Source organism: Chrysemys picta, chromosome 15 (assembly GCF_011386835.1).
Source record: "Chrysemys picta bellii isolate R12L10 chromosome 15, ASM1138683v2, whole genome shotgun sequence".
NCBI lineage: Eukaryota > Metazoa > Chordata > Testudines > Emydidae > Chrysemys > Chrysemys picta.
In genome coordinates, this window is record NC_088805.1 from 12183073 (window position 1) to 12199274 (window position 16202).

The 16202-nt window shown below is 43.9% G+C and overlaps 1 protein-coding gene across 7 annotated transcripts in view; it reads right to left on the reverse strand.

The window, feature by feature from the left end:
* PISD (phosphatidylserine decarboxylase) overlaps positions 1-16150 on the reverse strand; it is a 40202-nt gene extending 24052 nt beyond the window's left edge. The window contains exons 1-4 of one of the 7 annotated variants that reach the window (XM_042841647.2): positions 16000-16150; positions 11369-11466; positions 7984-8094; positions 515-690 (exon numbers count right to left, since the gene is read on the reverse strand). In XM_042841647.2, coding sequence (XP_042697581.1) covers positions 515-690; positions 7984-8094; positions 11369-11466; positions 16000-16049 — 435 coding nt within the window. In that variant the 5' untranslated portion in view covers positions 16050-16150. Of the gene's footprint in view, positions 1-514; positions 691-7979; positions 8095-11368; positions 11467-13811 lie in introns of all 7 variants that reach the window. The other 6 variants (XM_024108710.3, XM_065567886.1, XM_024108711.3 and 3 more) reach the window with 6 other exon arrangements.
* Positions 16151-16202: the final 52 nt, after the last annotated feature.

Here is a 16202-nt window from a genome sequence, read left to right on the forward strand (position 1 = left end):
GTGGGTTTTATGCTAGATTCCATTTCAATACTCAACAGTTAGCAAATTTTGAAAGTGCATTAAATCTTCAGATATGCTACCAACTCTCTAGCATTCTAAGAGTACTCCAAGGCTGGGACATGAGAACATTTCTTCTACTGAGCACAAGAACTGAAGTTCCTTTAGAATCGCTGCAAACCCCACGCCTTATGCTTTATGCCAGTCAATCATCTTTAAATTCTATCACTAAAATACAAGTAAAAAAGAAACTGACTTAAACTGTCCAAGCTGCATCTGTTACAGCAACTGGTAGAAGAAATGTGTTGGCTGTACTAAGAAGTGAGAGACACCTACAGTTCTTAACATGTCATTACATTGGCTTTGGCAAGCAGGACTGGGAGGTGAAGAAAAGCGCTTTATGTCTTCTGTCGGTTCGGATAACAGAACACAATCCAGTTTTCCCCTTGTTGAAAGGAAGCAGAAAAGCATGTAGCAAAATGGGGCATGTGGTACAAACCCATCACAAATATCTTACCTCCCATTCGCTTGCAAGCTTGATTGGTATCTCAATGCCCATTTTCTCCAGCTGCTCCTCCTTGTACTTTTCATATTGTCTGTATCCTGCATATCCCCCACCTGTGGCCAACAGAAAGTGGAAGGGGCGCAGTCGGAATGTTCGCACTACCAGTGCAGCGTGAAGCTTTCTCCTGTCTAACAAGAAGAGGCAGATCTTTAGGAAACAGGACAGCTACAGAGTAAAGATGAAGTTATAAGGGAGGAAGGTCAGATCAGATACTGAGAATGTTATAGATGCATGCAGTCATGTCCCACTGACACACAAGATGCATACAAGGTCCTGTTACTGAAGATGCACACACAAAGATGGGTCACTGCTGACCTGCGCCACCAGGAGCCACTTCCTGAAAGCATGACTTGTGATTTAAAAGTATCGCTGATCCCCAACCACCATATCAGAAGACACTCTGGAAATCATGAAAATCTTGTTTTCTCAGATTGTTTGGCTGGGGCCTGATGAAAACAGCCCCTATTATTGATGCATGAGGAAAGGAGCTGACAATATTTCCAGTACAAACTTTAAACAGACAAATAACGAGAAGTTAGCTGAAAGCTGACGCTGGCATGATACTGACCAAAACCAAAAGATCATATCCAGAATTCCTCCCTGGATTTTAAATATCCACTGGAGTGGTAAATGTCACCTGACCCCATTTCCAGCAAATATCTTAAAAGATAGGAAGTACACTAGCAGAAATGTAAAGATGAAGGCTCTTTCCACACCAGAAGCTTAACTGTTCTAACTACAAAAATATTTAAATATGGTTACTGTTTACACAATTTCCCTCTCCAAAGCAGACAGGGATGGTATCAAACTGTATTATACCCCTCCCACTAGGAAGTGGGGATCTATAATACTATTTGGTTAGCACAGTTCTCAGCGATACAATCCTGTCAACACTGCTCAGGGAAGCTGCACTGGCACCTTGTAGCTAGCATCAAACACATTTAAGTAAGGCTGTAATTTCATAGACTTTAGAACAAAGGGGACCCTTAGATAATCTAGTCTGACCTCCAAGGGCAGCCTCCCCATTGGTGAATTGAACCCCAATCTCCCTTGTGACAGACAGGGATACTCACCACTAATAAGGAACATAGTTGTTCAACGTGCTGCTCCCAGTGTGTGCAGGATGGAAGCGTTTAACAAACTGCAATGGTTATGGAGGGTTTTTGTTTCTTTGGTTTTTTAAATGTTCTCTTATGTTACTCCACATTTAAATGCTCTTTCCAATCTTTCTCCTCTATTTCTCCCTCCATTTGATATATGCATTACTGTAATTACTCCTGAGGGCAGTCTGTGCCAAAAATTTAAAAATTCTACACACAATATTTTAAAAGTCTGCAAATTTTATTTGTCAAATAAATGTATAGACTCCAGCATGGCATTGGGGAGCACGGGTCACTAGCTGCACAAAGGTGGGAGATCACTGTGCAGCACCCACCCAACCCGGGACACGGACTCAGCAGGCGAGGCTGCACCCAACCCTGACATAGCACAAGGACTGGGCCTGCCCCAGAAACACCCCAAGGCCCTGCCCCTCCATGCCAGGTGCACCAGGTATGGACAGGCAGGCTCAGCAAGGCAGGATCAAAGTGTGGAGTGGCTTAGTGTGGGGGAATCCAGGTGTGGGTTAAGAGGGCTCTGTGTGGGGCAATCTGGGTACACGTGGCTCAGTGGGGGACCTGGGTGCAGGGGGATTGGATGCACAGGGACTTGTTAGGGGATTCTGGGTGCCATGGTAATGGAACTGTGCAGTGGGGTCCAGGTGAAGGTGGTTGGGGGTCAGCAGGGGGGAAGAGGTCTGTGTGTGTCTGGGGATAGAGCTCGGCAGGGGGGTCTGGGGGCCTCAGTGGGGGGATTCCAGATGCTGGGGGAGTGAGGCTCAGTGGGGTGGGGATCCAGGTGGTTGGTCAGGGTAGTCCAGGTTCAAGGAGAGTGGGGCTTGTCAGGGGGGGTTCTGGGCGCAGGGGCTGAGGCTTGGCGGGATAGGCTGGGTATAAGGGGGTCTGGATGCACAGGGGTTGGGTGGATGAGGGAGCAGCTCCCTGTACAGTGATGCCCCACCTCCACAGCTGAGGAGAGATAGGTGCAGGAAGCGCGGTGGTGGTGGGAGTTTGCAGAGCTACAACTGGGGGAGAAAAATGGGGGTGGGTCTGACACAGCCCCAGATGCCGTGCAGGGGAAGAGGAAGTCCCATCCTTCCCAGCCCAGCCAGGACTAGCAGCTGAGCCTGGCGAAGGGTAGGAGCCACCAGCCGGATCTTCCCCAGTCCTGCCCCCTGCTCCACAGTGATTTACCTCTCTGCTGGCTGCCCCAGGCACCTGAAACATACTGCTGGGGAGGGTCGTATGACCACTCTTGTGGCTTCCCTTTTCTTCCCCATCAGAAAGTCATTTTTTCTGTGGGAAAGCAAATAAATCTGTGGGCAACATAAATTCTGTGCATGCATAAATTCTCCTCCTGCTGCCCCCTGTCTCCTGCAACACAGTTTGCCTATGCTTCATTTGCTTTTCTGATTCCCTATTTCCTCTACTCTACCTTTCCTGCAATTTGTCTGCTCTTCACATTATCTATTTTTCATAGCTTCCATTTATATAGCCCCCTGGGTTTCTTTTATGGTTTACAACTATCTTTTTTCTACATTTGCCTTCCCTTCTTCAAATAGTCTGTATCTTTATTCTCCCTTGTCAGCTGGGCACATGGTCTGATATATACTTGTGTAATGGGACCTGGGACTAAAGGAGCCTGCCTTGAGGAAATCAGCACCATTAGTCCTAGAGATCAATTACTACGAAGTAAGAAAGCATAGCCTCATACATGAGGCTCAATCACCGATCTAGGCTGGATCATCAGGACTCTCATTAACATGGTACATTGCCCAAGATTGGGCAAGGAACAAACAGCTCCACATCACAGTATTTTAGATTTATTTTCTATCTTTATATATTGGGTCCCTCAAAGAGGTGCTACTTTACCATGGTTAAATATTAGAAGTTTTTACAGTGAATAATCAGCTGCTGGAAACAGAAACAAGGCATTATATAGAATTACAGTATAATATAACTTTGTGGTTCTAACCATAGAGGTCCCAACCACCATAGCTTTCATTATGGCTAGATGATAAGGGGGATCCTGAAACCCTATGGTTAGATGCAGGCAGGGGAGGAGGGGTGTCCCTGAAACTTTTTTCGGTTGTAGCACTGGGTCATGGTATGGAAAACGTTGAGAACCACTAATGTTGCTAATAATAATGGTTAATTGGCAAGCTCCTCTTGAGAAACAAGAAACAAGCCTTACACATTGCAATGTTTCCATTTTCTGGCAAGGAGGATACTTCTATGCTGCATTGTTACAGAGCAACAATGAGAGAGCAATAATAAGGAATGCCAATACCAGTACATTACAATAGCAGCACAAAACAAATGAGGGAAAGTGACAGCAGAAAGTGTTCTCCCAAAATCTTTATAACAAAAACGTTTAAAAACCCAGGCCTAATAGGCTAATTGGGTATTTTAAAATGTGTTGATAATTCTGATATTCATACTGTAGCCAATCTGAGATTTCTCAACTAATGTACCACATCAAAGAGGCAGCACTAATGAATAAGAATCACTTGGTTTTGGAAAGAACTACCAAAGGAAAAAATCTGTCTGGGTGTGGATGATCTAGATTCAGTGGGGAGTAAGGAAGCACTGCCCAAAGAAAAAGGTCTCAGAATCAATTTGCCAAAGAACTGGGTATCATGTCCATAACATTCCTCTGAAGAGTGGATGAACCAGAATCAAACACAAAGGGCCTGCTCCTGCTCCCACTGAAGTCAACAAGTAGCACTGGGCCCTGAGGTTAGGGATCACTTACATAATGTGCTAGTTTGTAAGAAACAATTATATTGACTTGTTAGGCATCTAAAAAGGACCAAATCCCTTTCTAGTAATGTGGGAACACAACGGTCAGATGGTTTATCAAAATCTGTGAAGTTTTAACCATGAGCAAAAAACAACTAGCCTAGCATTCATCATTTTTAGTGCCTGGATGCTCTACTAACCTTCAGTGCTTACACTAAAAAAGGAAACTCGATAAAAGGACCCACCTATCAAGTTTTTGCCTCACTGAAGTCTTGTTTACTTTACTTAATTTCATTTTTATGCATATAAACTTTAAAAAGTGTACTCTGATCAACGTGCCTTAAAATCTGTCTTTACGTATAATTAAGGCTACGACTCTGTCACGAAGGTCACGGAATCTGTGACTTCCAAAGACCTCCGTGACTTCAGCCTGCTGAGGCTGGGAGCTGCAGGGCCCTGCCGCTGCCTGCGGTGGCCCGAGCTACAGCCCCCAAGCTCCTGGCCACTGCTGGCGCGGGGTACTCCATTGCTCCCAGGTCTGGGAAAAAATAAAGAATGTGGCAAAAAGGTTATGAAGCTCCAGAAAAAAAGTTTACCGCGAGAGGAAGATATTCAGCAAAGGATAGGGAAAATTTAGAATTGTTAGATTTTTGGGGGGAAAAGTCTCATTTATCTCTTTAAATTTATAAAAATATCTATAGCCACCCATCCTATGCTCATGGCACCTGCCTTAGTAAATAAATATGAACAACGTCCAATACATAAAAAGATATCCAAAGCCCTCTAACACTCAGCTGCCCACCTCCCCTAAAACCAAAGGGGGAAAAAAAAGAAGAGAGGCTTTGCAGTGTGCCCAGAAGTTAACAAATCTAGGCTCCGGTGAAATAAAAGGGTAGCGAGTTCCAAAGTCAAAGCATCTCTCAGAGAAGAGCTCCCTCCTATTTATATCCAGGAGACTCCAGTTCAAGAGTCTCTACTGATTTCAGCTGTGATAGTATGGCATGAGGAGGAAATTCTCTCAGGTAACCAGATCCCAAACCATTTAGAGCTTCATGGGTAAAAATGTAGTACCTTGAATTCAACTCTAGAGTGACTGGAAGTTTTATCTTCTCCACACTCCCCAGCACAAGTGCCACAGTACTTCTAATTCAGGGAATGCGGGATCCAACCTTTGATCTTTGGAATGGCAGTGCAACATGCTGTGCCTAAGTCAAGTTATTTTTTCTGGCTGAACCTCCATCTCCTTGTAAAGGACAAAATAGGCTTTCAAACTCCAATGTGACAAGATTGCAGAAATTAGTTACTTATTTTGGCAACGGTGCCATGTTCAGTGCAGCCGATACTGCCCAGTGACTTCAACTGAACATCCCGTTCCCTAAAGCTATTAAGAGTGACGGGAGTTCAGCAGTGAGCTGAGCAAGGAGCTAAGGAAAGCTTTTGTCTAGGCAGATTTAAACAAGAGGAAACAGCATCTGAATAAGTTTAGGTCTTCAGATTAATGTTAGGACTTTGTACAGACAAGATCAAACTCACAGGTTGTTTCAGACCCCTTCTAACCTCTTAATTGGGGTCAGCAAACAAGGAGAAGTGGAATTTTCCTTCTCTGGACACAGGGCAGGACATAAGACCCTGCTGCAACACTTCCTCCTCCTCCACCACACCACCACCCACCCAAAACAAAAGTGAACTATACAGAGCAATAGTGGATTGGGGGTGCTCGAATCCCACCAAACACTGTGACTTTATTGAACAAGAAAATTGTAGCTGTGTAAATATTAATAGGTTACTATGGATTAATTTAAAAGAATCGCACCATTCAGAAATGTATACATATCCTTTAGCAAAGGCTATCCTACGGGTTTGGGATAGAACTAGAGATAAAATAAATTCTTTTCCCTTGCCAGTGACACCCACTGCAAATAATCCACATTTTAACTCAACCCATGAACCAGAGAATTTTAAAAATTGGGAAAGACATCAAAGACATACATGGTTGAGCAGCTGTTCACCAAATAATTTTTTAAACTTATTTAAAAATCAAAATTAACTTTAACTGGTTCACTCTCCCATGGTACCAGTACCTTCAAATTAGGTATTATGTTTCTCGACTGTCTAGAAAAGTCGTTTTATATAGAAAGCTAATTTTAATAGAAGCAATGGCTTCTGGATGATTAGGAAGCCCTCCTCAAAAATCTAATTTATATCAATCTTTGCAGACAGCTTTCCTAACAAAAAAAGTCCATATATGACATGCTGGGAAAAGGACCTGGATAGACAAACTATCCTAGAGGAAAGGGGTTTGATCTGGAAAAGAGGACCTGCAACCTCAGTCTGTAGCACACTAAAACAAAATTTCTTTAAGATACTGTTTCAGGGGTACTTGAGGTGCCAGTCAGGTTAAAAATACATGTATAGACTAAACGAGGATAATGTTGGAGAAATTGTGGTAGAAAGATTTTATGTATATATGGTGGACAAGTCCAATTGTTAGAGAGCACTGGAATTGTAATATTGGAAAAAAACAAAAGGCGTCCAAAACTAGAGGAATGGTTCCAAAAAATGTGGTAGTTATGGGGAAATTAATGCAGCAATTACACACCCAACAAAGTAAACATAAGACAAATTGATATTTAGATATCTGGTTGCTATTTATTCAATCCTTGGACAAACAAACAAACAAAAGTACTTCTTCACATAACACACACTCTGCCTGTGGAATTCATTGTCAGGGGATGCTGTGAAGGCCAAAACTATAACTAGGTTAAAAAAAGAATTTAAGTTCACAGAGGATGGGTCCATCAATGGCTATTAGCCAAGATGGTCAGGGACACAACCTCATGCTCCAGTTGTCCCTAAGCCTCTGACTGCCAGATGCTGGGACTGGACAACATGGGATGGATCACTTAATAAATTGCCCTGTTCTGTTCATTCCCTCTGAAGCATTTTGGCACTGGCCTGTCAGAAGATAGGAAAATGGGCTAGATCAGTGCTCTTCACTATTTTTGAAGTGTGGACCACTTTGGCAAAAAAAACTTCAATGTGAGAGCCACATGGGGTGGGGCCGAGGAGTTTGGAGTGTGAGAGGTGGCCCAGGGTAGGGCAGAGGGTGGGGTATGGGGGTGAGGGCTCTGGGGTGGGGCTGATGATGAGGCGTTTGGGGTGCAGGCAGGCTGAGAACAACCCCCAGCCTTCTCCCTGCTGGCAGAAGCTAGCTCTGGAGAAGGGGCCCTCTCTTCCCCCTGCCGGCAGGCAGCACGAGAGCTCCGGGGCCGGGGGAGAGGCCCACAGCAGCCCTGCAAGGCCCAACTTGCTCCCCTCCCCAGTTCTCCTCCCCCCGGTCCCTGCTGCATAGCCCTTTAGAGCTGCTATGCAGCTGCGCAGCTTAGAGGGAACTTAGGGAGCCACACTTAGGGGCGATGGGAGCGCCACCGGCTCGCGGGCCTTGCAATGAAGAACATTGGGCTAGATGAACTATTGGTCTGACCCAGTATGGCCATTTTTATGTTTTTCTCATGTACATTTACCTGCAGAAAAAACAGCACACCTGTCCAATATTTTTAAATATTAATGTTTGATACTTGCCTGTTTTGATAAATAGGAGTAGAGTCAGTAGTCTCACTGAATTTAATAAAATCACCAGAAACAACACATCTTGGATGGTGCTAAGAGGCTCACTCTGTAATATGGTGACACCTTATTAATGAGAGATTTGATTATTATATTACTGCATAATGTTTCTCTAAACACAATAAAAAAAGCTCACAGTTGTAATGATTATCATTTAGTTTCTGATATTTATATGGCAAGGATTTATCAAACTTCCTAAATAAACAGTTATATGAAAATGAACTGTAATATTTGCCCTCAAAGTGAGAGGGCCATGCCCAGATCGGCAGCATAACTATGAGGGCAAATATTATTCTGTACATGCCACCGTGTCTTAAGCCTTGCTCCAGCTACATGGAAAATTATGCTGGATTTCAACTCTACGCTGGAAAGGCAACGGTCCCTCTCTTAGCCCTGCCCTGATTCCCAAGTTCAGAGTCGTTAAGGCTACAAATAACTTGGAGTTCTAATCAACCTTAAGTTGTATTTAATCCTTCCACTTGTTACATAGCTATCACATGGCTGAAATTGGACTTCAAGGTCACAATTTATGTCCTGTTTTGAGGGAGGTATGTTTTTAAAAAAACAAACAATAAATAAAAATCAAACAGGTTTCAGCCTGCTAATCTATCTGCTAAGCTCTGTTGCTTTTCTTCATATTATTCATGATTGGTTAAGCCTGATGTCCCCATACTAAATCATTCACTTGACAGCATAAAACTCAAAACTATCCTCTCAGAAGGTTTCATATTAGTTAAAATGGTGTGGTTTATCGTCAGATTTATTATCTATGATTATGCTATTACACAGAGCTCAGTATGCATCCATACAAACTCCTTCATCTTCACAATTTCTGTCCAGCAAGACCTGCAAGATAGACAGACCTGGCTGGGTTCTTGAGCCACAGCCTTTTTGCTACAGGTACTCTCAAGCAATTAACTATCAAAGGAGGTCAGAACAAATCATGAAACCAGTCTATAGAAAGATGAGACTTACTCATTAATGACCCAACCTCATTCCAAGTCTCTTACAAAATGCTGACTCAATTACTTTGACTGGTTCTAAAATAGGTATCAAAAGAATAGCAGTTTTGAGCTTCAGTATTTGTGGAAATAGGACATTGCCAATACAAGCCCTTTAAAAATTCCCTAGAGTACACTTAATGGCCAGTATTAGTAATTTAAAAGGAAATGTGTTCTAGAGCAAAGGCTTAGGAGCCAGGAAGGTACTGTGTAATAAGAATGATTTGGACACTAGCTTGTTGTTTGATTTGCATATCTTAATTTCCTTGTGCTTCAATCAACCCAACTAGAAAAAGAGGTAAATCTGGAACACCTGGTTCCTATGGCTTGGTGGTTAGTGCTCCATCCTGCTATGCAGATGTACATTTGAGACCCAGCCTCCCACTCACCAAGATGAAAAAAACCTGCAGTGAACCACACAGCTCCTGGGAAAGACAGGGAGTGCTTTGCATTAAACAACAGTATCATCTCTGGTAGATTAAAAAGTAACGTCAGTGAGTTCCAGAGGAAGCGCAATTGATACTTGAGATGATTTTGAAATTGCCTGTGATAAGTTATGAATATTATGTGTTGACCTGATTATTGTGATGTCTACTGTATGGTTATAAGTTAATTCAATAACAGTATTGTTAGGGAGAGTGCAGATCCTGAGATGCGTTTCCCAACAAACATTTAAGAGAAAATGCAAGAGCCGTTCACTTTGATGCTCTGGCTTGACACCTTCCAGAGCTCATCAACCTGGTTTTGGGGCAGCCAGTTAAAGCCTGTGAGCAGACACAACAAAGAAGTTTGTCTGGATTTAAAGAGGCAACCCTTCAAAGGACAGAGGAAGAGCTAAGGTGAACTCAGTTTCCAGAGGTTCAGAGTCTGGGGTAAAATAAGCCTGCCTAGGACTCTAGCTAACATGGACATGGGTGTAGATCTTTTGTTGTTTTAAAATCCTCTCTCTCATGTGATGCTTTGTCCCTCCTGTTAATATTAAACAATACTTCAGTTTAAGAAGTCTGGTTGGTCACTATTCACCACTGGTACAAGCTCCCAAAGAAAAGAATTGCAGGTACTGAACCCAGTCAGAGCTGCTTGGGTAAGCATGGCTGATGCACAATATTGTACCCTAGGACCTGGTTTAAGACTGGGAGAATCACAGATTCCACTCAGAGAGAGGTAAGGGCTAGCGAACCAAGACCTGAGTTGGCTGCACTCACAGGCCAGAGAGGAATAAGAAGAGCAGCTAGCTTTGTAACCATGACTATTGTCCTCAGATTGAAAGGAAGGCAGCTATGATGCAAAGCTTTGAGGATCTTAGGAACTAAAGAGTGTGAAAAACAACTCAAAAGAAAAACCATGTGCTGCAGTCAAGATTTCCAGGTAACTAAAATACCCTCAACTCCACCCCAACAAAAGTATTTCTAGTTTCTGGGGAAACATCCCCCTGCATGGTTGAAAGTGAGATCAGTTCTGCTTTTCCTGCTTTAGCAGAGGTCGAGCAGTGTTCTGGAGAAACCTCTCTTGAATAGCTATTGAATAGTGCTATTGTAGCTGTGTTGGTCCCAGGATATTAGAATTGCTGTCATTTCAATCTACTCCTCCACAGGTAATGGCAGATCAGGGACAAGAGAAAGGAAGCTGTTTGCCATGATTGGGGAAGCTTACAATAGCGGTCCAGACAATTTGTCTGAAACACTCTTGCTGCTTAAGTTAAAAATTCTCCTTCCCTAGTATTAGCCAATATGAGGTCAATCAAAGTTTTATCTATCTTCTGCATGGACAGTTTCTACAGTGAGAAGTGGAGATTTGCCAGTTTTATGGGAGGAAATACGCTGGAAACACAGGCACTGATTCCAAGAGCAATATACACACAATATTTCAAGTATGTATATACTAATTACATCCCTATTTAATGTAACAGGGGAAAAAGAGATTCTATTACTACCAATTTGCCTTCATTACATATTTCTTCCTTTCACATACCAATGTAATACTTTGTGTTGCTATAGTACCTTCTATCCAAAGATTTCAAAGAACTTGACAAAGAATTAAGCCTTATCAAAACTCCTATGAGATGTGTAAATATTCTCATTTTACAGATAGGAAAACAGAAGCACATATAAGAGTTAAGTGATTTTTGCAAGGTTACACAGTAAGTTCATGGTACAGCCAGAAACTGATTGCAGTCTCTTGACTCAGTCTTTTGCTTTAATCACTAGGCCATCATACCCCCAACAAGACTTACCTATTTGTAATCACTTGTTACTTCAGCTTTGAACTGCTGTATTTGGACAGAGCACCAGCAACCCTGCAACTGAAAATATATAGGAGAAAAAGATTCCCTCACATACCAGTGAAAAGGGTTCTGAAAGATGGCTGTTTCCAGATGACCAGATTCTTCCGCAGAGAGAGGTTCTTGTGCCAGGAGAAACTACAGTCAGTCAGCACACTATATACAACACAAAAGAGACAGGTGTCTAAATATGGACATATTTTACCATGTAAGTGTATATAATTAAACAAATACATCTAGATAAGCTGTATATTCAGAAGCAGACTCACAAATAAGAAATAATCTCAAAGAGTATCACAAAATTCCTATTGAACCCATTACATCCTAGCCTACTCTAACAGTTCTTCCACCATCTCTAGGAGATTGTGTCAACGTCTCTCACAAGATTTGGGTTATTTAAATGTTTAATCCAGTTTATCTTGATTTTTTTTTCTTTCAAAATATCTATCCATGTTCAAGTTACATTAATGCTGTTACAGAGATTCACCCTTTGAGGGAGGTATTGTGTGTGGATCTCTGGTACAGCCTTTCCAGTACAATTTATTAATGGCTTCACCACATATATATTTTGTTCTATTTCCACCATGTTTGTGACTGTGAATACAATTTGCTTCATACCATGTTCTTATTTGCAATGCTGTTTGGGGCAAGATTTATTCCAGTTAAGATTTTACAATATTCTGTTACAGTTAGATCACTTTTTAAATTCTAATGTCATCTTCTGTTTTATATACTGCCCGGACCCAGATTTTCTACAGCCTGTTTGCAAAGTTCTGTCTCTCTCTCTTTTTTTTAAAACAGCAAATTAGTGCTGGTAAGAGGAGTTGAATGAGTGCCCTGGAGCCCAATTCTTCCCCTACCAGACACCAATAACTCCTTCTGAAGTTAATAAGAGTTTATTTGTATCATGCCAGAGAGAGAACACGGGCTCTGGAGACTTGCCAACATGCATCAACTTCGATCTGGAGGGAATGTTTACAATGGAGAAAGGAGTTCAGTCACCATGGTCAATTCAAATGGCCTCTTGCCAACTCTGTTGGTAGATTCTGTAGTGTGATCATTTGGCCCCAGAAACATTTAATCTCAAATAGGTCAGTAAACAGCTGTCACATGGGAACTTCTTTCAGTGACAACTCATTTCATGCAGACTCAAACATAAAGGTTAGAGGGTCCATGTCTATTATGGGTCTTGTGAAACATCCTGTCCCTTTATTTTTAGAATCACGCTATGGACTATCGAGAGCTTAGATTCTTTATCTCTTTCCCTGTTACTCTGTGTATTCTTGAACCATGATGCAAAGTGGCTCTGCCGCTCTGAATACACATAGTGAAGCTCTTAACAAGCCAGCACAGTGAGGAGCTTCTCTCAAGAATTACACATTTAAAATTTACAGTTTAAGCTTTTCCACAACTATGCATCTGAAGAGGAGACATCAGAGGGGGAACAGGAGAAATATGCCTGTTCAAAGTCTGTGAATAAACATGTTCTTGAAGCTTGGTCCCACCATATGCTGCCACTGGATGGGACTACAGGCCCAAGTTATTAGAAAATGAGAGCCAAGTGTTCTAGTGCTAATGAGTGTATCCTCCTGAGAAGGATGGAGCTCTTGCAGAAGCTAGTACAACCTACTCATCCCGTGAATGTGGGTGCCATGAGTGATATGTCTCAGTAGCTCTCTCTCTCAAATCTCTGTGTTCTTTTGGTTTGACACCACACTGAACTCAAAAGTGTCTTACTACGCTACAAGGCATTGCACCAATTAGAGTCTTTGGATTACATAAATTGTCATTTCCTTTTGTGCATGTCACAGTCTGATCAATGGAGGGCTCATAACTGTTTGACTTTAGGACAGAGCCCTACACATCTACAGACTTTACACTTAGGACATATCTCCTTTATTAAAATTCTCCAAAGGGCACCCAAGAATAGCCTCTCTCTTGTCCCACACTGATTGTGCGTAAACTGAGGCCATGTCTATACAACAGATGCTACAGCAGCACAGCTATGATGCTGTAGTGCCATAGACCATGTCTACACTACAACGCCACAGCTATTGTGTTGAAGCTGTGCCGTGATAGTTGAGCAGTGTAGACTCCTACATCAATGGAAGGCGGTTTTCCATCAGTGCAGTCAATCCACCTCTCCAAAAGGTGGTACCTAGGTTGACACAACCATTCTTCCATCGATCTAGCCGCGTCTACCCTGGGGCTTAGGTCAACCTCAGTGCAGTGCTCAGGGTGCAAAATTTTCACACTTGAGCAACACAGATAGGTCAATCAAAATTTAAAGTGTAGATTTGGCCATAGTGTAGCCACTTTGTTGGAAAATATTTTCCTTACAAGTTTAAGGTTTACTATGACTTAGTTGTCACATAAGCATTCCTTTATTAGTCCCAAAGGCCACTTGGTGTTGGTTACATCCAAAGTACAGATATAAGCATATACAGCTATATTCTATAACCCTCAACAATACAGTTATAAATACTGGCCAAAACACTTACAACAGATTCAGGCCCAGGAGACACCTTCTTACCATCGTGTGACCCAGAGGGGTAATGAAAAGCTCTGACAGCCCCTAAAAACCTTGCTTTTTATACACTAAGTGACCCTGTTAGCATCTACAAACTCAAACATTTAAATGTATGACTATTTATCCTCATTCCACTATAACAAAACATACAGGGGAGGCGGGGGGCATTTAAGAATCACATAGCAACCGTGTGACCCAGTCAAAAGAACTGTGGACTGCGACTCAGAAATCTGGGCTCTATTCCTGGCTCTGCTACTGGCCTGCTGGATGACCTTAGCCAAGTCACTTTACCCTCTCTCTGTCTCAGTTTCCCCATCTGTAAAATGGGGATAACAACATTTCCCTCCTCAAAGTTCTTTGAAATATGCTGATGAAAATTACGAGTTAAGAGCTTGGTATTATCACCATTACCCGGCAACACCTCAATGGCAAATCTACATGATAACAGCTTTAATGACCACTAACTCCTACTAACAACATTTTTCGGTTAAAAAAAAAAAAAATCACTAGAAAATTCACTGACAAAAAGCTTCATTAACTCAGAGTTACGGTTGCCCTTTGGTATCTCATACCTGTCCAGAACACAGAATTCAGCAAAACTCAACCCTCTGAAAACCAGGAAATGAAGAGTTAAGGTATATATTCACACAGCCACAACTCTGCCATCTTTGAGCAATGCTCCAATACAGCCATAGCACATACTTGAATTCAGCTCCTGTTCAGTATAGTGCAAAAGCAACCTCTAGCTGTTCCACACTCAAACTAGCCTACTCCACAAGAAGCATACCACATGCCTTATGCACATGCTATCTAACGCTGTGCTTTCACTTGTCCGCCATTAAACCCATAGTCATCTCCCATCCAACTGCTAACACCCGATGGCAAGAACATTCCTGTGCCCCGCCAATTACACAAGCTACTCAAGGGAGCGCAGTGCTGAATCTCCCAAGGTACACGGGAACCTCTTTCCCTGGATCACACACACTGGGCTCAGGGAAAGGGGTTCACACACACCCTTGAGGGGTACAGACCCCCAAGTGGCCTCATATAATAAATCAGATCTCTGCCAAGATGCTCCACATAATCCTGCCACCATTCATACAGGGAATGCAGCTGGAGTCCATGTAAGGGCTAATGCTAGATCCTGGGAAGCAGAGTTGGGGTTGTACTTAGCTCTGAATTGCCTGATTTTCCCAAGTTTGAGTTTTGCTGAACTCTGTCTTCTGGTCCAGAAAAGCACAATGGGGCAAACTTAACTGTAGGTTAAGGGAGGTTTTTTTGTCAGTAAATCAGTCTTGTCACTTTGCCCTTAGTAACTAGAACCTATGTACCTGTCTGTCCTCGATAACCTGAAGCATAGCAATGAACACATATGTTCAGACTCTCACTCCCAATGTATCTGAACTGAGAGAGATTGTCTGTATGGAAGATGAACGAGGGAGGCTGAGTTCAGATCCCCTCTGTCCTCACTGACCGTAGCTGAGGGATGTGGGGGAGCGGTGCCAAGCCCCAGCCCCTCTGCCCTCACTGACACTAACTAAAGGATGTGGGGGGGGGGGTGCCAAGCCCCAGCTCCTCTGCCCTCACTGACCCTAGTTGAGGGATGTGTATGTGGGGGGGGGGTGCCCAACCCCAACCCCTCTGCCCTCATTGACCCTAGTTGAGGGATGTGGGGAGGGGGTACCAAGCCCCAGCCCCTCTGCCCTCACTGACCCTAACTGAGGGATGTGGGGAGGGGGTACCAAGCCCCAGCCCCTCTGCCCTCACTGACCCTAACTGAGGGATGTTTGTGTATGTGGGGGGGTCCAGCCCCAGCCCTCACCGACCCTAGCTCAGGGACGTGTGTGTGTGTATGGGGGGGGGGTGCCAAGCCCCTGCCCTCACTGACCCTAGCTCACGGACGTGTGTGTGTATGGGGGGGGGGGTGCCAAGCCCCTGTGCCCTCAGCAGCTTTGGGGGCGGGCGGGTTCAGAGCCCGTCTCCACTCTCCCCACAGCGACACGTGCCGGGGTCTCCCAGGTGACAGCGGGGGGACGCCAGGGCAAGGACCCGCCTCCGGCTGCCAGCGGACAGGCTCGGACGGTTCCCCACTCTGTGCCCGCAGTGACCTGCCCTGCCCAAGGAGGCAGGTGCCCACCAGCCTGTCTCCTCCCCCCTACCTGCTCCTCCGCAGCGCAGCCCCGCACATTCGCTCCATGGCCGTCGCCATCTTGCAGCGAACTGCCGCACACTCCGCTCGGCGGGGGCGCAAGAGGCAGGCAGGGGGCGGGGCCAAGGAGGCCGCAAGCGGCCGTGTTCGCACCGCCCCCTGGCGGCGGCCTGTGGGAGGGGGCGAGGCTGTGGTGTCCTGTTCCTACCTAGG